Source organism: Colias croceus, chromosome 4 (genome assembly GCF_905220415.1).
Source record: "Colias croceus chromosome 4, ilColCroc2.1".
In the NCBI taxonomy this organism is placed as follows: Eukaryota; Metazoa; Arthropoda; class Insecta; order Lepidoptera; family Pieridae; genus Colias; species Colias croceus.
Genome location: NC_059540.1, coordinates 1,113,979 through 1,132,057, shown reverse-complemented (window position 1 = coordinate 1,132,057; position 18,079 = coordinate 1,113,979). Strand labels below are relative to the sequence as shown.

Below are 18,079 nucleotides of genomic sequence, written 5' to 3'. Positions count from 1 at the left end.
CGAGCAATTTAAAGATATGTTTATTATGTCTCTTTTAATTAAGTAATTTTATTTACAACTTAAAATATATCAAAAGTAAAATCGGCACGAAGTTTTTCTATTATGCAAGTTCAAACATACAGAACGAACAGATAACATCCAAACAATCTATAAATTCTATTGCCCTAATAAATACTTCTTCTTTTTCTTCCTTCTACACCCATAACGTACCAACCATGTGTCGACAGGTCCCTTAATACTACATTTAAAAAAAAGGTCCAAAAATACTTTACTCATACAAAATACTCACATCATGCTATGTTCCTCGCTAAGGGGCGCCTCCACATACGCGAAGTTCTTCGACCGGTGCGCCTTTTGCCTGTACTCTAGTTTGTTCCCGCAGCCTCTGTTCATTTTCGTTCGCGCCTCAAATATGACATGGGGGTGCTTCTGCTGAAACAAGGTTATGTATAGGTTTCTGTGCTCATTTCATACTATACTATATTAATTAAGTATACAGAGTCAAGTATAGGTAATATCTGATTTCAAAATTCACAAACTTAAATAGATCAAAAATTTTCTTAAGGTCTAAATGTTTCTTTATTTTATAATAATATCTTCATTCAAATACATTATTTTAAATTAATGTTTAATGATGATAAAAAAATGTTGTCACAGAAAAAAGAACAACACAAAAATAAATGCTTTTGAAGCAAATAATTACACAACATCTTTAAAGAAATTTATATCGTTAGACTACACATAAATAGAATTATCGTTCTTTAATAAAATAAAAATCGATTGAAAGAAATATAAATAAATTATTGTTTATTACAAATACTCACTAAAATATTGTACCTACCCAATTAATAATAGAATTTGCACGTATTGTATTATATGTATGCAATTTTAATTAAATTCGAATACTATGATTTCATTACGTACCTATTGTTCAAATTCCACGAACCTTAGCGAAATTATATTTTATGTTGATTAAATTATGTTATGCTCATACCAATTTTATGTTTACAAAATATAATGACACAAATTTTGGCGGTAAACATTTTCAATAGACAAGAATATCGTCATCGAAATTTAAAAATGGAACGCATAAATTTGATTGCCAGTTCGCAATCTCCTTATAGTCAGTCCATTGTAGAAAAAAGGTCGTATATAATTTTTAATTATCTATGATTAGAATTCTAAGTTAGAATAATTAGATAATTATATTTTTTAAGATTGACCTTGCCGATTTTAGTGTCGATTGATATTTTTTTTTACTTTGTTATTTTTTTATAGCATGAGTGTATTGTTTTAAAAAGTATACAATATATGTGTATTGTTCAAAAAAGTATTATACATAATAATATAGCGAATATTTTTACCGTTTTCAACACGGTGGAATCTCTTTAATTTCCAATACAGTGTTTTATTTAAGAAATCTAAATTTATATCACCTTCGCCGGACTCTCTCGGGTCCAAATCAGCCCACGACAAAATAGGAGGAAATTCGAGAACAAGTTTGTACCATGCATTAACGTCTATTTTATTTTTAAACTATTTTTCTATTTACAAAGAAAAGGAAACATTTTTACAATACACGTGGGCTTTTTGATCCCTTATTTTTCATTAAAAAGGTTTTCCGTAGTGGAATTTAACATTTGTCTTGGAAGTTGGATATAAATTAAACCTTGCAAGGTTTATTTTAATCAAATGGCTATTGTTAGTTTGTATTCATAGATACCTAAATAATACTCATGTCATAATTTGCCATTTAAATTGAAATTTTTATTGTATTTTTTCATTATCTGCATAATAACGGTTGGTAATTATATTCAAGTATCTACTAGCTACTTAGCAGAAGTTTATTTTTAATGACCATTTTAATACTAAGCCTGAATTAATTATAATAATAATTATAATTAATATTATTAATTCCTTCAGAATAACAAACCAAGAAACATAAAATCCATCTCATTCAAGAAACATTGTGCTATCCATCATTAGAAAATATAACCTTTTAGACCTTAATGAAATCCTACGACCTACATCTATCCCTGTTCCTTCATAAAATGAATCCTTCCCAGGTCGCACATAATTAAAACAATCGATATTAAACCCCTGTACACACTGAGCCGGTCAAACTCACCCGCGCGCTCAGCGTGAAACCGCAACTTATTCCCGCCCCGCGAACTTTCAGCAGCTTATTTTCAAAACTATTAAGCCCACTACGACCCTCCATTGCCGTAAACAAAACGGGATCCTAACGAGCCGTGAAATACGGTACGCTGACGAGTGCCGGTTTAAATTTGTCATACACTTTTATTTATTGCTTGCCCGCTATTCCCCGCTTGGAGATTTGCAAGATTTTGCCAAGTTATAGCATAGTTTATGAAAGTAGTTTGTTATTTTCTTGTTTAAAAAACAGAAAACAACGTGAACAACTTAACAAATCAACGAAGAGCAACGTAGGATACCCACCAATAGGCTGACTGAGGTTGAGATTGCCTTACCGATAAATTGTCTAATAATTGTAGATTGCTAGCTTACTCGAAAGCTTATAGCAAATTACACAAATAGAATATAAACGAAGACTAAATAGTGCAATGCATTGCAAAAAAAATAAAGTTAAAACCTACATACGCATTCCGCATATTCCATATTTTCTATACTTTCAACTATAACCAAGCTTACTTTTTTGTTCTCAAAAGAAAAACCTTCGCAACAAAAACTGTATGAATCGCAGAATAACAACTACGTTCGCGTTAATAAATTGTACCTCGTTGTGTTTTAGCAATATTTCACGGCAATTTGTACTTTTTTACCAAAAGAATAAGGTGAAAAATGTGTTATTGTTTATGAGGAGCGCTCTTAAAGAAAATTGTGTATTGAATTTTTAAGTTTTTATTAAATGGAAATTATTTAATTGAATCGCTGAGCAAACACAGTATTTGCTTGCACTATCTTCAACAATGTTTTACTAGAGTTTCCAAGTATAAAGAAAATAAGAAGATTGGTAGATTGTGCTTTAAAAACAAGTGTTGTTTATAGATGGAATATATTCCAAGTACCTACTTTAAGTAGGATGTGTGAAATTTTTGAATTAAAATATATAAATTAAATTAAATTGACATTTAAATAATATTCCATAAAATAATATTATAAATGCAAGTAGTAAAAGGAGATGAAAACGGGAGGGAAAGGAATCCATCACAATATTCCAACATCAATCGCTCACGTATAAATTAGGACCTAGGTCTTTGAAACCTTGCCAATAAGAATCTAAAAGGAAGGAAAAGTTTCATTCCTCAATTTAATCTGTTTGTCTTTGTATTACACAGAAAAAGATTCACTCAACATATCATTATAATTGAAAAGAAAATTAAGGAAAATTTTCAATATCAATGATCGCTTGTCTTTGTCTTACAATAAAAGTGAGATTGATGGGGTTTTTCGATACATATAGTGTACGACCTGGGGATAACATAAGCTCTTTATCCCGGAAAATACGCGGGATGAGGGAGGATTTCAATAGAAATTCCATTAAATCAAAACAAATCACGTCTCTTCGTGGTACAATGGAGAAACCAAAAATGGCGCATAAAGATGTTTCTTCCGAATGTCCAAGGTATGTCCTAAAATGAGCACACTTATCAATTAGAAAAATGGCGCATAAAGATGTTTCTTCCGTATGTCCAAGGTATGTCCTAAAATGAGCACACTTATCATTTAGAATTGGTAAGTTTAGTATTATTTTGTGGACCCGATATATTTTAATATTCGCTTCACTAACTTATTTACTAGAAAACCATTGGAAAGATAGGTAATCAGTAACGCAACAGCAAGTTAGGTAATATAGGTTAGGTAGTTTTTTGCAAAGATAGGTAATCAGTAACGCAACAGCAAGATAAATCTATCGATAGACGGACAGACAATGAATAATAAAGGCCATTCTTTCATACAAATATAAAACTTTACTCCTTTAAAAATCAATCAATCCAAAACTTCTCACGCCAGTTAACTACCTAATACTTTACTTTATATAAAGCTTGTACGACGAAGAAATTGTCTTTCCAAGAAAAATAACAGTATTAAAATGGAGTCTCTATAGAGAATATTGATTAGACGTACATTATTCAAGGGGAGTTTGAGCAATAAATAAGCCACAGGTGGTAACTAATACAGCTTTTTAAATTACGGCTGCGACGCTTCAAGCGGTGGATTGGGGTCGATAACCTGTATAGAATACGGGAATTAGAGGATAGATTAAACAATATAAACTGCATTTACAGATAAAAAGAAATTGGCAAAGAATAAATCACGTTTAAAATTCGTAAATGCTCGCAAAAAATCAGACTCAAGCAAACATTTTATTAAGCTAGATATTTTTTGGTATGAAATTGGTAATGTATAATTTTATTAATAAATGAATGCGTACACACAACAATAAATTATTAATTGACTATAGAGCAGACTACAGTAACGTCTATAACCTGACAAAAATAACCTCTATTCCGAAACCTATCATTAGATCTTCAACATATTATTTACTCAAAGAATACATGATCAATCAATAGATAACACCTCTATGACGTCCAGAAATAAATTGGAATTATAAAGGATGGTCCAGTATTCCATTTGTAGTAACTGACACCTTTCATCCGCGTCACTTTGACAGATACCGCTCATGCGGTCCAAATTGAAATAAAAATCGGTCAAGCACGAGTCGGTTATTATATTGTTTAACATTGTTTATAATAACACTAGCTTACCGCCCGCGGCTTCGCCCGCTTTCTCTAAAACGATTTGAGATTTAAACTATCCTATCTCTCAAGTTGGATCGAACTGCACATGGTGTGCGAGTTTTATTATAATCGGTTAAGTGGTTTAGGAGTCCATTGAGGATAAACATTGTGACACGAGATTTGTATATATTAAGATTTATTTGGCTATGCATATTAACAACACTCATACCCAAATAATGTAGGAACTACATGACAGTTCGTAGGCAACATTATTATTATAAATTAAAAAATGTACAATAATTGATATTTCGATTTTACAAGACCAAATAAAGTTTAACTACCGACCCTCTTAGTAGGCACAGCTTTTAGAATCGATGGCATTAAATTAATATGTTTGATGATTCGATGAAAGTCTAGTTGATAAAAAAAATCTAGTTGATAAAAAAATACCGGCCGAATTGAGAACCACCTCCTTCTTTTTGAAGTCGGTTAGAAATCAAGTTTACGATAATCTTCGAATTGAAAGAGGTTCATTGTAAAAATAACATTTTGAATATTTAGTTTTATTCCATAAAGCGTAACCTATACCTAATCTTCTATCTCCGGATACAAAAATTATACCATACAATAGTTAGGTTGCGATGTAAAAGAGAGATAATCAATCACAATTTAGCTAAAAACAGAGAGTGTAGATTTTTCACTATACGTAAACAGATACATATATAAATATATAATAATAAATACCGCGGTATTGTATATACCCTAACATTACGTGGTGTCTTAGTTTGCGTGATCCCCGGGATAACGGCCAATCCGGTCAACTGCATTGACCCCGGCTAGCATGCAAATCACATCTGATTGATGTCACTGTAACGTGGTCGGATTATGTCGTAGTTCGTCCGTTGGATTAGGTATTTTAATTTAATGTATAATTTTATGAAATTAATAAGGGGCGCTATCCGTGTGTTACTGTTATCTTACATATTTGTATAAATTATTGTAATGCTTTAAGTGAAGCTTGTAGAATTGTAAACATGGGATATTGAAGCTGATTTATTCATATTATTCGTAAGTATCACTTAAATATTTATTTAACTTAATGCCATATAGTACCATAGATTTATGTCGTGGCTATATAATAAGATTACCAATACTAGGTATTTAATGTTTACAAAAATAGGATTTATAATTCAATATTCAAATTCAAAAATTATTTATTTGGAACAAAAAACAAAGTTTACATAAACTTAAATTACGATGGCACCCGTAAAAAGATTGAAAATAGGTTTATCCTTATTTTCTGTTTCTAACGTTTCTAAGCAATAATTTGCATAGTCTTCAATTATACTTGAGCGGTTACCAATATCTACGATATAATCCAAGTGGATGTAAACAAGCTTTTAAACCTACTTTTATCACTAAAAATTAATGAATCACGCCGCTCAAAATACGCTTTGTTTAAGCCTGGCCGTCTAAAGCAATTTGCAATCTCTTGTAATATCAACATTTTTGAATGTTTTAATATTCTAAAAACATCGACGAGGCGACTTTTACTTTGGGCCTAAGTTTTTTTTTTTCACCTAATATAATGAACCTAACTAGGGTATCATTATTGAAAATTACGATCTAGCCTTATACTATAGGCTAATGAGTAATATAAATCTAACTTAATTTGCTAGGTAAAGTATGTCTAAGAACGTGTCCATTAACACTTTTCTTAATGTCTCTATTAAGGCGAAGACACTTCGTTCATGTGTTCTTTATGAATAGCACTCACTATATTACACTAACACTTCATTAAACTAACTCAAAAGGTTTTGTCCTTTTCAGTCTTCTCACTATGTCCGTGTTGTCAAGGAGCTGGATAGCCTCGACGTTCACATGATGATGAAGTCTGCGTTCGTGAGCTTCAGCGTTCTTTTTAATTATATCGGTGACGAGATCTACTTTGAGGTCCCGATGTAGGTCGTCATTTCTAATGTACCAGGGAGCGTTTACGATCTCCCTGAGTACTTTATTTTGAAACCGTTGTATGATTCTGATATTACTTGGTTTGGTACAGCCCCAAAGCTGACTACCATAAGTCCACAAAGGCATAAGGACTTGTTTATACAGGAGTAATTTGTTTTGCTCTGTAAGTGAAGAATGCTTCCCAATTAGCCAGTACATAGCCTTGTAGCGAAGATCTAGCTCCTCGCGTTTCTTTTTGACATGAGCTTTCCAGCGAAGCTTTGCGTCTAGTGTCATACCCAGATATTTAGCTGTGTTTTCATAAGGTATTACATGATTATTTATGTATACCGGATGATAATTTGGCTTTTTGTTTGTGAAGTCTACGTGAATAGATTTAGACTCATTGAGTTTTATTCTCCATTTTTTCGTCCAGTCAAAGATGGTATTAACAGCTATCTGAACTTTTTCTACTGCTTCTTCATGAGTATCACCTGTGGCCAATATAGCTGTGTCATCAGCAAATGTTGCAATGGTGTTATTCTCTAACTTAGGAATATCGCAGGTGTACAATAAGTACAGAATAGGACCCAGAACACTTCCTTGCGGTACTCCAGCTTCTATAGGCTTAAGCTCTGAATATGCATCATCTTGTCTTACTCTAAACATACGCTGTGACAAGTAAGACTCTAAGATGTCAACGAACTGTTTTGGGAGCATATTGGGCCTAAGTGAATATGAAATTCCAACAGTTCAGGTAAAAACAACGTAAACAACTTTATATTGTTCGTTCAACAACATTTAATATTTATAACCTGGCCATGAATTATTCTTTTATGGGATAGCAACTAAAATTAATATAAGATAATTTATTCCTTCGCATAGAGAACTGCGTCATTTATTAATTATATTGATGTAGATATACAGAGCCGTTTAAAGTTTGCAGAGGTGTGCGTCAGGGCTGCGTTTTGGCACCCACCCTGTTTGGAATATACTTCTCGCTGATGCTACGTGCAGCATTCAGTGATGACCATCAAGGGGTTCATTTACACACTAGAACGGATGGAAGGCTGTTTAACATCTCCCTGCTTAAGTCCAAAAAACACCGAGAGGATCTCTTCGTGGATAATCTCCTCTTTGCAGATGACGCAGCACTACTAGCCAATTCACCGTTTGAGCTCCAGTCAATGATAGATAGGTTTTCACGAGCTTGTTCTCAGTTTGCCATGACTGTTAATACCAGCAAGACAGTGATATTGTCACAAGGAACTCCTGCGGGGTCGACAGTATCGCTTAATGGCACGCCAATAGTCGAAATTGACAGATTTTGCTACCTAGGGTCAACCGTGTCGAACAATCTCTCGCTTGACTCGGAGATCGATATTCGTATCGGCAAAGCGGCGACCATGTTTGGGAAGCTTAATAAAAAGGTATGACGAAACAAACATCTCACTGTTAAGACTAAGATGATAGTGTTCCAAGCTTCCATCTTGAGCATTCTTTTGTACGGGGCTGAGACTTGGACGTCATATGCCAAACAGGAACGACGATTAAATTCCTTCTATATGCGCTGCTTACGTAAAATCTTAGGCATAACATGGCAAAACAAGATCACAAACCAGAAAGTACTCCAAACTGCACAGCTACTTAGCCTGACTACGTTGCTCAAACAGAAACGCCTACGTTGGCTAGGGCATGTGTACAGGATGGAGCCTTCTCGGTTGCCAAGGCGCGTTATGCTAGGTGCAATCGCCGACGCAAGGAGAGACATCGGGAGACCTTTGCTCCGCTTAAAGGACTGTGTGAAACGAGACATGGCTTCTTTCAAGATTGATCATAATAATTGGGAAAAGCTCGCTACTAATCGATCAGAATGGCGCAAACTTGTTTCCGAGGGTTACAGATCCTGTGATGAGTCTTGGTTCAGAGTACTCGCAGACAGAAGGAGGAAACGCCATCAAGACGACTCTGAATCGGCTTCTGCAAACTTCCCCTGTCCGACCTGCGGAAAAGTGTGTCGATCCCGCATTGGACTGTTTGGACACCAAAAACATTGCTCAGGCAACACACCATAAATCGTCTGTGAAAGACGTAAAGGCCAATGATGATGATGATGATGATGATGATGTAGATCTAGACACGCGGCAGCGTGTCAAGCCGAGTTCAAGCGAAGAGAACTGGCGAGCAGCAGCCGTGTGTATATTTACACGAACCATTTCGAGCCACTTTTCACCCCCTTATAACTCGAAAACTATTTAAGTTATATAAACCAAATTTGGTACATATCAAGAGGACCTCAAGATAAACAAGAACCTTAAATTTCATAATTACAGATTAAACAGTTGCGTAGATATTAATATCCAAAAATCGCAATTTTTAAGACTGACTGACTTATAGACATATACAAAACCTAACCCACTTCCAGATGACCTAGAAAGTTCAAATTTTGTAATCAACTAGGTAATAGTGAGTGTACAAAGGAAAAAATCAGAAAATACTGAATTTATTTGTATTTAATTTTTTTTTCAATGACATAAATTTTGTTTGTATGGAAAAATGGAAAAGTTTAAAAAAAAAGAAAATAGTATATTCACCTTACTAGTCTTAAAAAATAGATCAAAACTAATCAGTGGCCGAAAAAAATTTTGAAATCCATCAATAAATGACTGAGATATAGATTATTGAAGTTTACATATTTTAGGACGAAACATCTGTAGATTCGAAGCGCCTCTGACATCACACTCACTCGCGCTAGTATCGCTAGGGCGGATTACTTCGATTGCATGATTTCTTTATTCAAAACTGTTATTAAACGTAAAATAAAAGAAAATTGTAATAAAAATATTGCCTTTATTGCTCATACAGTTAAAAATAATATATCATTTTACATATTCACATTTATTTATTCTTTATTTATGAGTGTTTAGTTTAGTTTTAATTTCAGTGTAAATAAATAAATAAATAAATAAAATCTTTATTTTGCTTTAAACATGGTATTCAATGGTGATACAATTATAATAATAAAGCACAAACATGTTTAGCCAATACAAGCATGCAAAAATAATTACCATAAATGGTGTAATGGAAGAAGTCTTCGTCGAAGGTCGAAATGATTTAATTTAGGCGCGTTTAGAGTAAAATTTCAAGATCGCGTCATGGCAATACCGTAACGTCATGGAGTAAGGCGACGATTCTTCTACAACGATCTTTGCATCTTGGTAATAAATAGTGTGTGTACAAATTCACGCTGGATGTTTAGAAAATCATGTTATCTTTTAAACAGAAAACGAGTTTAAAAAATTGCAGATAATGACGGGGCAATGTGCGCTGACATTCATAACATACAAGAAAATATAGAAAATAATACTAAACAAACCATACAGAGAAACCGCAAGAAAAAAAAATCGTATATAAAAAGTATTATATTTATAAAGTAAATCAAATTTGCAGAGTAATTTTCTGTACAAAAAGTAATGATATCCCACCAAAAACATAAATGTAAAAATTGGAGCCGAGTTCAATCGTTGACTTAATTTGCCAAAAAAATAAATGAGATCTAAATGTGTGCCAAGTTCTGCAGACAGTCCAGAAATTTATTTACAAAGATGTATTCAGTTCTTAGGTTGACTGAAAACTCAATTGTTTTATTTTCCCTTAGAGAACAATGTTTATTTCAAAATATAACTTTTTTAATTTGAATAATATAATTATTTTCACAAAGCAAACAACTAATGACCTATTGAACCCCATAATTTGATGAGGCTAGTTTTACATACTGTTTATATTTTGTGAGGTTCTAAAAACTAGCCTCATCAAATTATGGGGTTCAATAGGTCATTAGTTGTTTACTTTGTGAAAATAATTATATTATTCAAATTAAAAAAGTTATATTTTGGAATAAACATTGTTCTCTAAGGGAAAATAAAACAATTGAGTTTTCAGTCAACCTAAGAACAGCTGAATACATCTTTGTAAATAAATTTCTGGACTGTCTGCAGAACTTGGCACACATTTAGATCTCATTTCTTTTTTTGGCAAATTAAGTCAACGATTGAACTCGGCTCCAATTTTTACATTTATGTTTTTGGTGGGATATTTATCTAACGAATATCGGTAATTACAACAATAGTATATTGAAATAACAAGACTTTTTTAAATGCTTATGATTGTGATGAATTATTATAATCGATAATCGAATTATCTTCGGCGACAAAGGACAGCGATTGTAAAATATGTAGCCAATTAAAAAATACCTACATTTTATATTGTAACTTCATACCTAATATACTGGTATACATAATACCTACTATAAATTAATATAATAATTCATAACTACTAATGTAATTACGTAGCATTCCTTAATTTTATAATTAGGTTTGTGCAGTTTACAATAAGCTATGTATTATTATTTTAGCACAAAGACATACCACTATTGGTTCTGCTAAGGTATATCATCAATCCAGACTGAAATATTTTTTTTATATTGTACGCGTCATCTTCGAAAGTTTAGTAATTAAAAACCTAAATAATGATCAAAACTTATTGAATTTTTATAAAACATCTTGTTTCTTATTAAATGAAGATTTTTTGTATAAATGTATCACTATATTTTGATATTTTTTTGAAAAAGTTATATCCAAATGTTGGTCAGTTAATAATTGCATAGTTTATATTAAATGAGTGCTATAAACAAAATAAAACCTTATTTACAATTACACTCAATTTTTTCAAAATTCAAGGAAAACAAGGAGTGAATTTGTAATTTGTGAGACTTATAATTTACGACGCTGTTATCAGCAGTTCAGGAGGCCGCCATGTTTCTTCTGATATTTATTGTGGCGGGAAGACGGTCGCAATGATAAAATAACGTATGTTTATCTGTTGGTGTAAAAATAAAATCTTACAGAGTAAAAACAGCTTTAAAACACGTTGGAATTCGTAGAATTCATTTGCGTATTAAAAAATATTAAACGAAGATTATTAATTTCTCAGAACAACTTCTTTCTAAGATTAAAAAAAAAAAAAACAAAAAAACCTTATGAAAACTGGCTAGTGTTTTACTAACTAATTAGCATCATGTTATATAACATTTGAAATACCTGTAGAATTTTAATACTTTGCAATGTTCATTTCATTTGTTTCCAATTTCCAATCATTATATTGTTCGAGTTTACATCTCTTCTTAGAATTTCACGTATGCATTTAACTTATTTACGCTAGAGTAAATGGAAAGCTCTTATGTATGGGACAAATGTATTTCACATCTGTTTCACTGATCGATTTTCTTTACGTTCGTTATATGCGTTGCTCTTACTAGCCTTTTGTCTCACTTTCGTCCTCAGAATGATCAAGATTTTGTATATGAGCTTCATCTCAGCTAGGACACAGATTAAGTTACTAGGTACGTGCTAGGATCTCTCTAGTTACACATATGTGTATACTGACAAAAACCCAATCATGGTAATATTTATATCGTATTAAACATTTTAAACTAACACTATTGTACTGCGGACACGGAACTACTATTGTACTGGGAATAAAGTATGAACTGCGAAAGTAACCCTCCTAACTTTAGTGACGTAGTTACGTCACTTATTCTACAACAGCTGTACATCTTAACTTGATTTCCATATCTATTCGCATAGCACTTTACAAACCCCTAATTAACAATTAATTATAGATAAAACGGAACATTAAATCAATCAGAGGCAGATCCGAGATAGCCAAGATTAACTGCTTTCCTTTTAAGTAGAAAGCGTTGAGTCTATAAGTCATTGATCAACTACCAGAATATTCAAGGATATTCGGGGTGTGTGGGGTGTGGGGTGGAGAGGGGGGAGGGGGAGGTGGCCAAAGCTATAACTCACGATGTGTGAGTTTGTGAAATAGTTTTAGAGATTGAATAAAATGATACGAGTTAAACGATTCCGGTCGTGCTGTGTTTTTGAATGAATATTTGAATTATTGCAGCATTATGACGTTGTGTTTTAGACACTCTGTCTTTTCAATAATCGCGTGAAGAGCTTACAGCACAAACACTATAATAAGAAATCTATATCAGTATATACGTAACGTTATTCTTTCTAAAAAAATCTACATCTTATAGATTTATTAATAAACATTACTAGATATTCCACACATAAGAAATGACAGTGATAAGAACGAGAGCGTAAAAATGAAGAGAGAGATTTTACTCTAGATATTCATTTATCAATATTTTCATACTCAAGATAACAAAATAAAACAACAAATATTACATGTTTTTCTGCTCCATACGGATTAATCACATTTCCATTTTACTTACTATAATAGCCTAATCCCCGTCCTTATTAAGATTAGTAATACAGTCCTAATTATTATGAACGATAATGATACTCCCTATTACAGCCGCTTTCCTTTTAATAACGAAATATTCTGTTATTTCTCTATTAATATTATTATACTAAAATTACTAGATAAATACAATGTTGTGTTAAAAATAGTTCATCTTTTACCTTCTTGAGTGCGTTGTTAATTTTCGATGTGAAAGAATAAATGACTAATTTTATTATGAATCATAGTCAAATAATAAAATGTACTGAAACTAAACCTACATTTTATTTAAGAGCACATAACGAGCTATTTGGTTTCCTAGAATTACAATTCTAGTGTTCAAATAGCGAATCCCAGGCGACCTATTGTCTAGGACACGTTTAGAATTTTAGAATCTGTCTGAAATCAACGGTGAAACTGTTATTTAACCTAGCAATTTAATTTATGAAAATTCTAACAATACTATACAACCCTATTCATTTAAGTTTTTTAAATGTAGTCGCAGAAAACTACATTTTTGGGATCATTATACATCAGACAAGATTCACGTTTCAATGCTTCTTCAAAAATTGACAGTTATATCTCAATACTTTACTATTGAAATAACAATATAATCTGTTAATCAATAAAGATATTATTAAAAAATCTAAACTTTAAAATTGTAAAAAAAATATCAATAACGAACCAACACGATCACGAACATAACTAAAACAATCCGTTCATTCCCATCAACATATTCACACACATGATAAACTAAAGCACGATAGTTCAAAATCACAACTAACAAACACTCCAATTACATTGCTATAAACGTCAAATACAGATAATATTGATCCAAACGAGTTGCAGTGGACGGAGCGGACCAACTTTGAGCTTGCTAATTGCGACTCGCTTCCTGAATGCACACTGATATTTAGTTTGGCTCGTATTTGTGAATGTGTGATTTTGAATGCGTTATCTATGTTATCTTTAGTACACTTTAAAAGCTATTGTAAGGTTATTTTCAAGTGAAATTTCTCTAGGCGCGTTGAGAGTAAAATTTCAAGGACATGGGGTAAGGCGACGATTTTGGTATCTTTGAATCTTGCTAATAAAGTTTCACTGCTGACACGTGTGCTCGGCCCACACGCTCTTCTATAAGTAACACTGTTTAGGGTATACATGATTTACCCTGAAATATCACATCTACATCTCGCTACGAAAAAGTTCTACCTGTAAAAGGTAGCAGCAAATTGTATGCTCCCACGAAAGCTTTGAGACTGCTTTACAGATTAATATAAAAATCACAAATATAATTTTGTCTATGGTATCAAACCTAACCTTATGGTATAGTAAGAAAAGCTTCGCATAGAACAATAAGTAATTCAAAAACTCCCAAAAAATGCATCAACGTAAACAACAAAATACTCAACTCAATAAGCTTATACGAAACTAGCATACCGCCCGCGGCTTCGCCCGGTTTATCTAAAACCTAATAAATTATATACTAGAACCTTCCTCTTGAATCATTCTATTTATTTAAAAAAACCGCATCCAAATCCTTATTATCCGCATTAAAGATTTGAGCATACAAAGGGACATAGGGACAGAGAAAGCGACTTTGTTTTATACTATGTGGTGATGATTCAACTCCAGTGTGCTGAAGTTAGCCAACTCCGTCATATTATTACAATGTAAATATGAATGTAAACTAATTTACTCACGTTGTTGAAAATCAAAACACCTGAGGGCTTGCTCCATGCGATTACAACACGCTACAATAGTTACCGAGTGAGCAAGTGTTTTACATGATATGATTTTGATATTTACGAGTGGATGTATGTTTTCGATTAGTCATTCGATTAATGTTTATGGGAGAACATAATTTGGTTAAAGTTAATAGGTCAAAAATGCGCAATCTTTTGATATAGATGCTGTAAAACCTGTTTGTTTGACAGTTACCACGTCTGAATCACTAGATTAAGATTGATGGAGCTTTGTAAAAGAACAAAGGTATATAAAAAAAAGACGGGTTGCACTCCGGGAGTGCCGGCAGAAGTGAAAACTTGATTATTAACGTTCAGCATGTTTGATATTTTGGAATGGTATCCGTCTTACGCATGGAATATAAGGGCTAAAAAAAAAAAACATCCGTCTTACGCTTTTTCGATCAGACCACTGATTTTATACCCAACGCCGCTAAAGAAGTTTTCACTTCAAAAAAATGTAACGAAAATTAAAAATAAAGAAGTTGAAAACAGGTTTGATAAGATGAAAGCAAACCCGCAGGCGGAAAGCTAGCTTATTTACCACAACCTACATATAGGTAATCCAATTCGTAATATGGAACACAAATATCTTGTTCTCCATAACATATTATGTTATTTCGTACAAAAATATCAGAACTAATTAGTAATTTACTTCGTAATTACATTTGTATGATGAATTCATTAATATGAATAATTAAATATTGTTGAACGTTTTCTACAGGCGTACGTTAATTACTTTTCAAAAATAACACACCGTTATAATTACGGCCAACTTTCTAACTCTGTTAGTACCAGAAAATCAGTACTTGGCTAAATTTGAAACATCAAATACCTAAATCAAACGTGCTTCGTTTAGAATCAGTGAACTTTAGTCGTAGTTCAAATTCTCATTGGATTTCAATGAAACACAAATTCGAAGCTAATCCAGTACGTTAGCACTACCTACTAAGACTATATTATGTCGATATATATGACATTGGTTGGGAGCAAATATTTACACCTAATAACGCAGTAAATCAAGCCGTTGCGAAACGATTTATCAAATCACGAGTGTGACGAACGTTCTGGAATGTCACAGGGTTTTCGGTAGTGTTCTATTGCTAATTTTTGAGGTGAAGTCATATAATATGACAAACTATAACAGCTTTCCTGATCAGCAAGATTATAAGATTTGCTTAATCAGCAAGATAGATAACTTAACTAGATATAAATCGTAATTCATGATTAATTCTTTTTTTATAGACCGATCTTTTCTCCATGCAATTTTTGTCCATGAAAGCGAAGCAAGGGCCCTAAAATGACACATTAAAAATTATTTAATCCAGATTCCAAGGACACCACATAATCTTACTAAGAAACATTGTGCTAGATACGTTTTAGGGACAAAATTCGTCAATTTTACTTCAATGGAAATCCATCTTTAAGCTCTCCAGACCTCAACGTGACCTTCGATCCTCTAAATTTCTGCTTCATAGGATTTAGTACAAGTTAAGATAATTATAACAAATTCAATTTATAAACCTGTTTACACAATGTTAGTAAAATAACATCAAAGTTCACGCTTAACTAAGTAAAGAGAGAAGGGACTGTAGAGTAAATATTTTTATTTCGATGCGTAAATATTAGGAACCGTTGAATTTATGAAGGATAAAAAGAACATACAATTTTTGTGGAATTATTATAAAGGAAACTTGTGTCCATCACGTCGCATCTTTTCCTGTTCCTTTTATATATTTATTAAACAAATCTTTTTTGTTTTTAAAGAATTACAATTAAGCAGATTAAATAATAATAATAAATCTATATTCTTCTATTTTTCTTTTTTTAGATAATTTACAATGAATATCAATGCAATGAATAGACTCAATATAAAATAATATCAATGTGACAGTGATATGCGAAGATAAGTTATTGGATATAAAAGGCTGACCCTTTATCCTATTACTTCTATTAACCTGCCCGTAAAGAAAATCGATCGGTGAAACAGATGTGAAATGCATCTGCCACACAAGGGAACAGGGGACTTACTTCAATAACGCTCCATTCATGGGACCAACTTTATACTTATAACTATTTCATACATCAAAGGAACAGATGAAATGCATCAGTCCCCTGCTTAATGTCGGACACGGAACTGACTTTAATAAAAGTTCATTGACCTATAGCAAGTACAACAATCTTATAATTAATTCATTCGGGAAAATCACATAAAGCTAAACTTCTGACTATTTAATTAACTAATAACTATAAAAATATCCTATATGAAAAAAATACGACTAATATAAACACATGTATCAGCTACCGTTAATTAAATAATGGCATTTGATTGAGACGCAGATTAATAAGACGCTCTATTGGCAGTCACGTTTATTTGAATAGCGTCTCATTATTTCTGTATTTCCAATCTCGCGGGATAATATCATGTTGTTTACGTTAAGACTGTGATCTTAGTGATGGGAGGAAGCGGAGGCGTGTAGCGGTTGAAGTTGCCATGATGGAAATTTTTATATGTATCATTAGAGTCTCGAAATGAAAAACATAAAAAAATGTCGAGAAGATCAATAGCTCGCCTATTATTAAATCTGTATCGGTATAATAATTTCTAAAAGCAGATCAGAATGTTGTAGTTTACCCATTGTATATCAACAAAATTAACATATCACTATAGATGCAGATGCACTATAGAATTTAGGTACTTTTAAACGTATATTTTTTCATTAATAAAGCATCGCATACTCTCATCACTTGTACCGTTCAAATGACACACTTATCTAGTTCCCGCCCCCGCTCCTGCCCCCAGCGAGTCGCGTCGACAATTAAATGCACCCCCAACATAATAAAATATATTGTCTTTATAAAATACAGCTCACTATTGTTTCGCGCGGTTTCTGCTCTGCCACAAAATTAGTCAGGAGTGAAATGTTGTACCTACATGGTGTTTGTTTTCAGTTACTTATTGTTTGCCTCGTTGTGGGGTTAAATTATTCTTTTCGGTGCACATTTAGATTTGTAGAATATGGTAATTTTGAAGAAGCACTTTCCAATGTTAATAAATAGTTTTAATTAAGAATTTCGAAGTCGTAGTTAACCGTTAGCTATAATAAAGTGCTACATTATATTCATCATTTTTAAATAACATGAAATAAGTACATTAGTATTGTGTAGATCTAGCATTTATTTCACAAGACGATATTATATTATGGGCGATATCTATACAAAGCTACGACGTAGCGCTACGAGAAAGTGTTGATCTACGGAGCTACAGAATATTACAGCGTTTTGGTATGGCGTAGCGTTATTCTACACGCTACGGTCAGAGATTGATATCGTAAAAGGGTTCAAATA

The 18,079-nt window shown here is 32.6% G+C and overlaps 1 protein-coding gene across 5 annotated transcripts in view; it reads right to left on the bottom strand.

Annotated features, from left to right (window-relative positions):
• The window catches only part of LOC123691048 (disintegrin and metalloproteinase domain-containing protein 33), a 403,256-nt gene that overhangs the window by 40,723 nt on the left and 344,454 nt on the right, over positions 1-18,079 (bottom strand). For all 5 annotated transcript variants that reach the window (XM_045635246.1, XM_045635247.1, XM_045635248.1 and 2 more), the window contains one exon: positions 290-429. In XM_045635246.1, the coding sequence (XP_045491202.1) occupies positions 290-429 (140 nt within the window). The remainder of the gene's footprint in view (positions 1-289; positions 430-18,079) is intronic.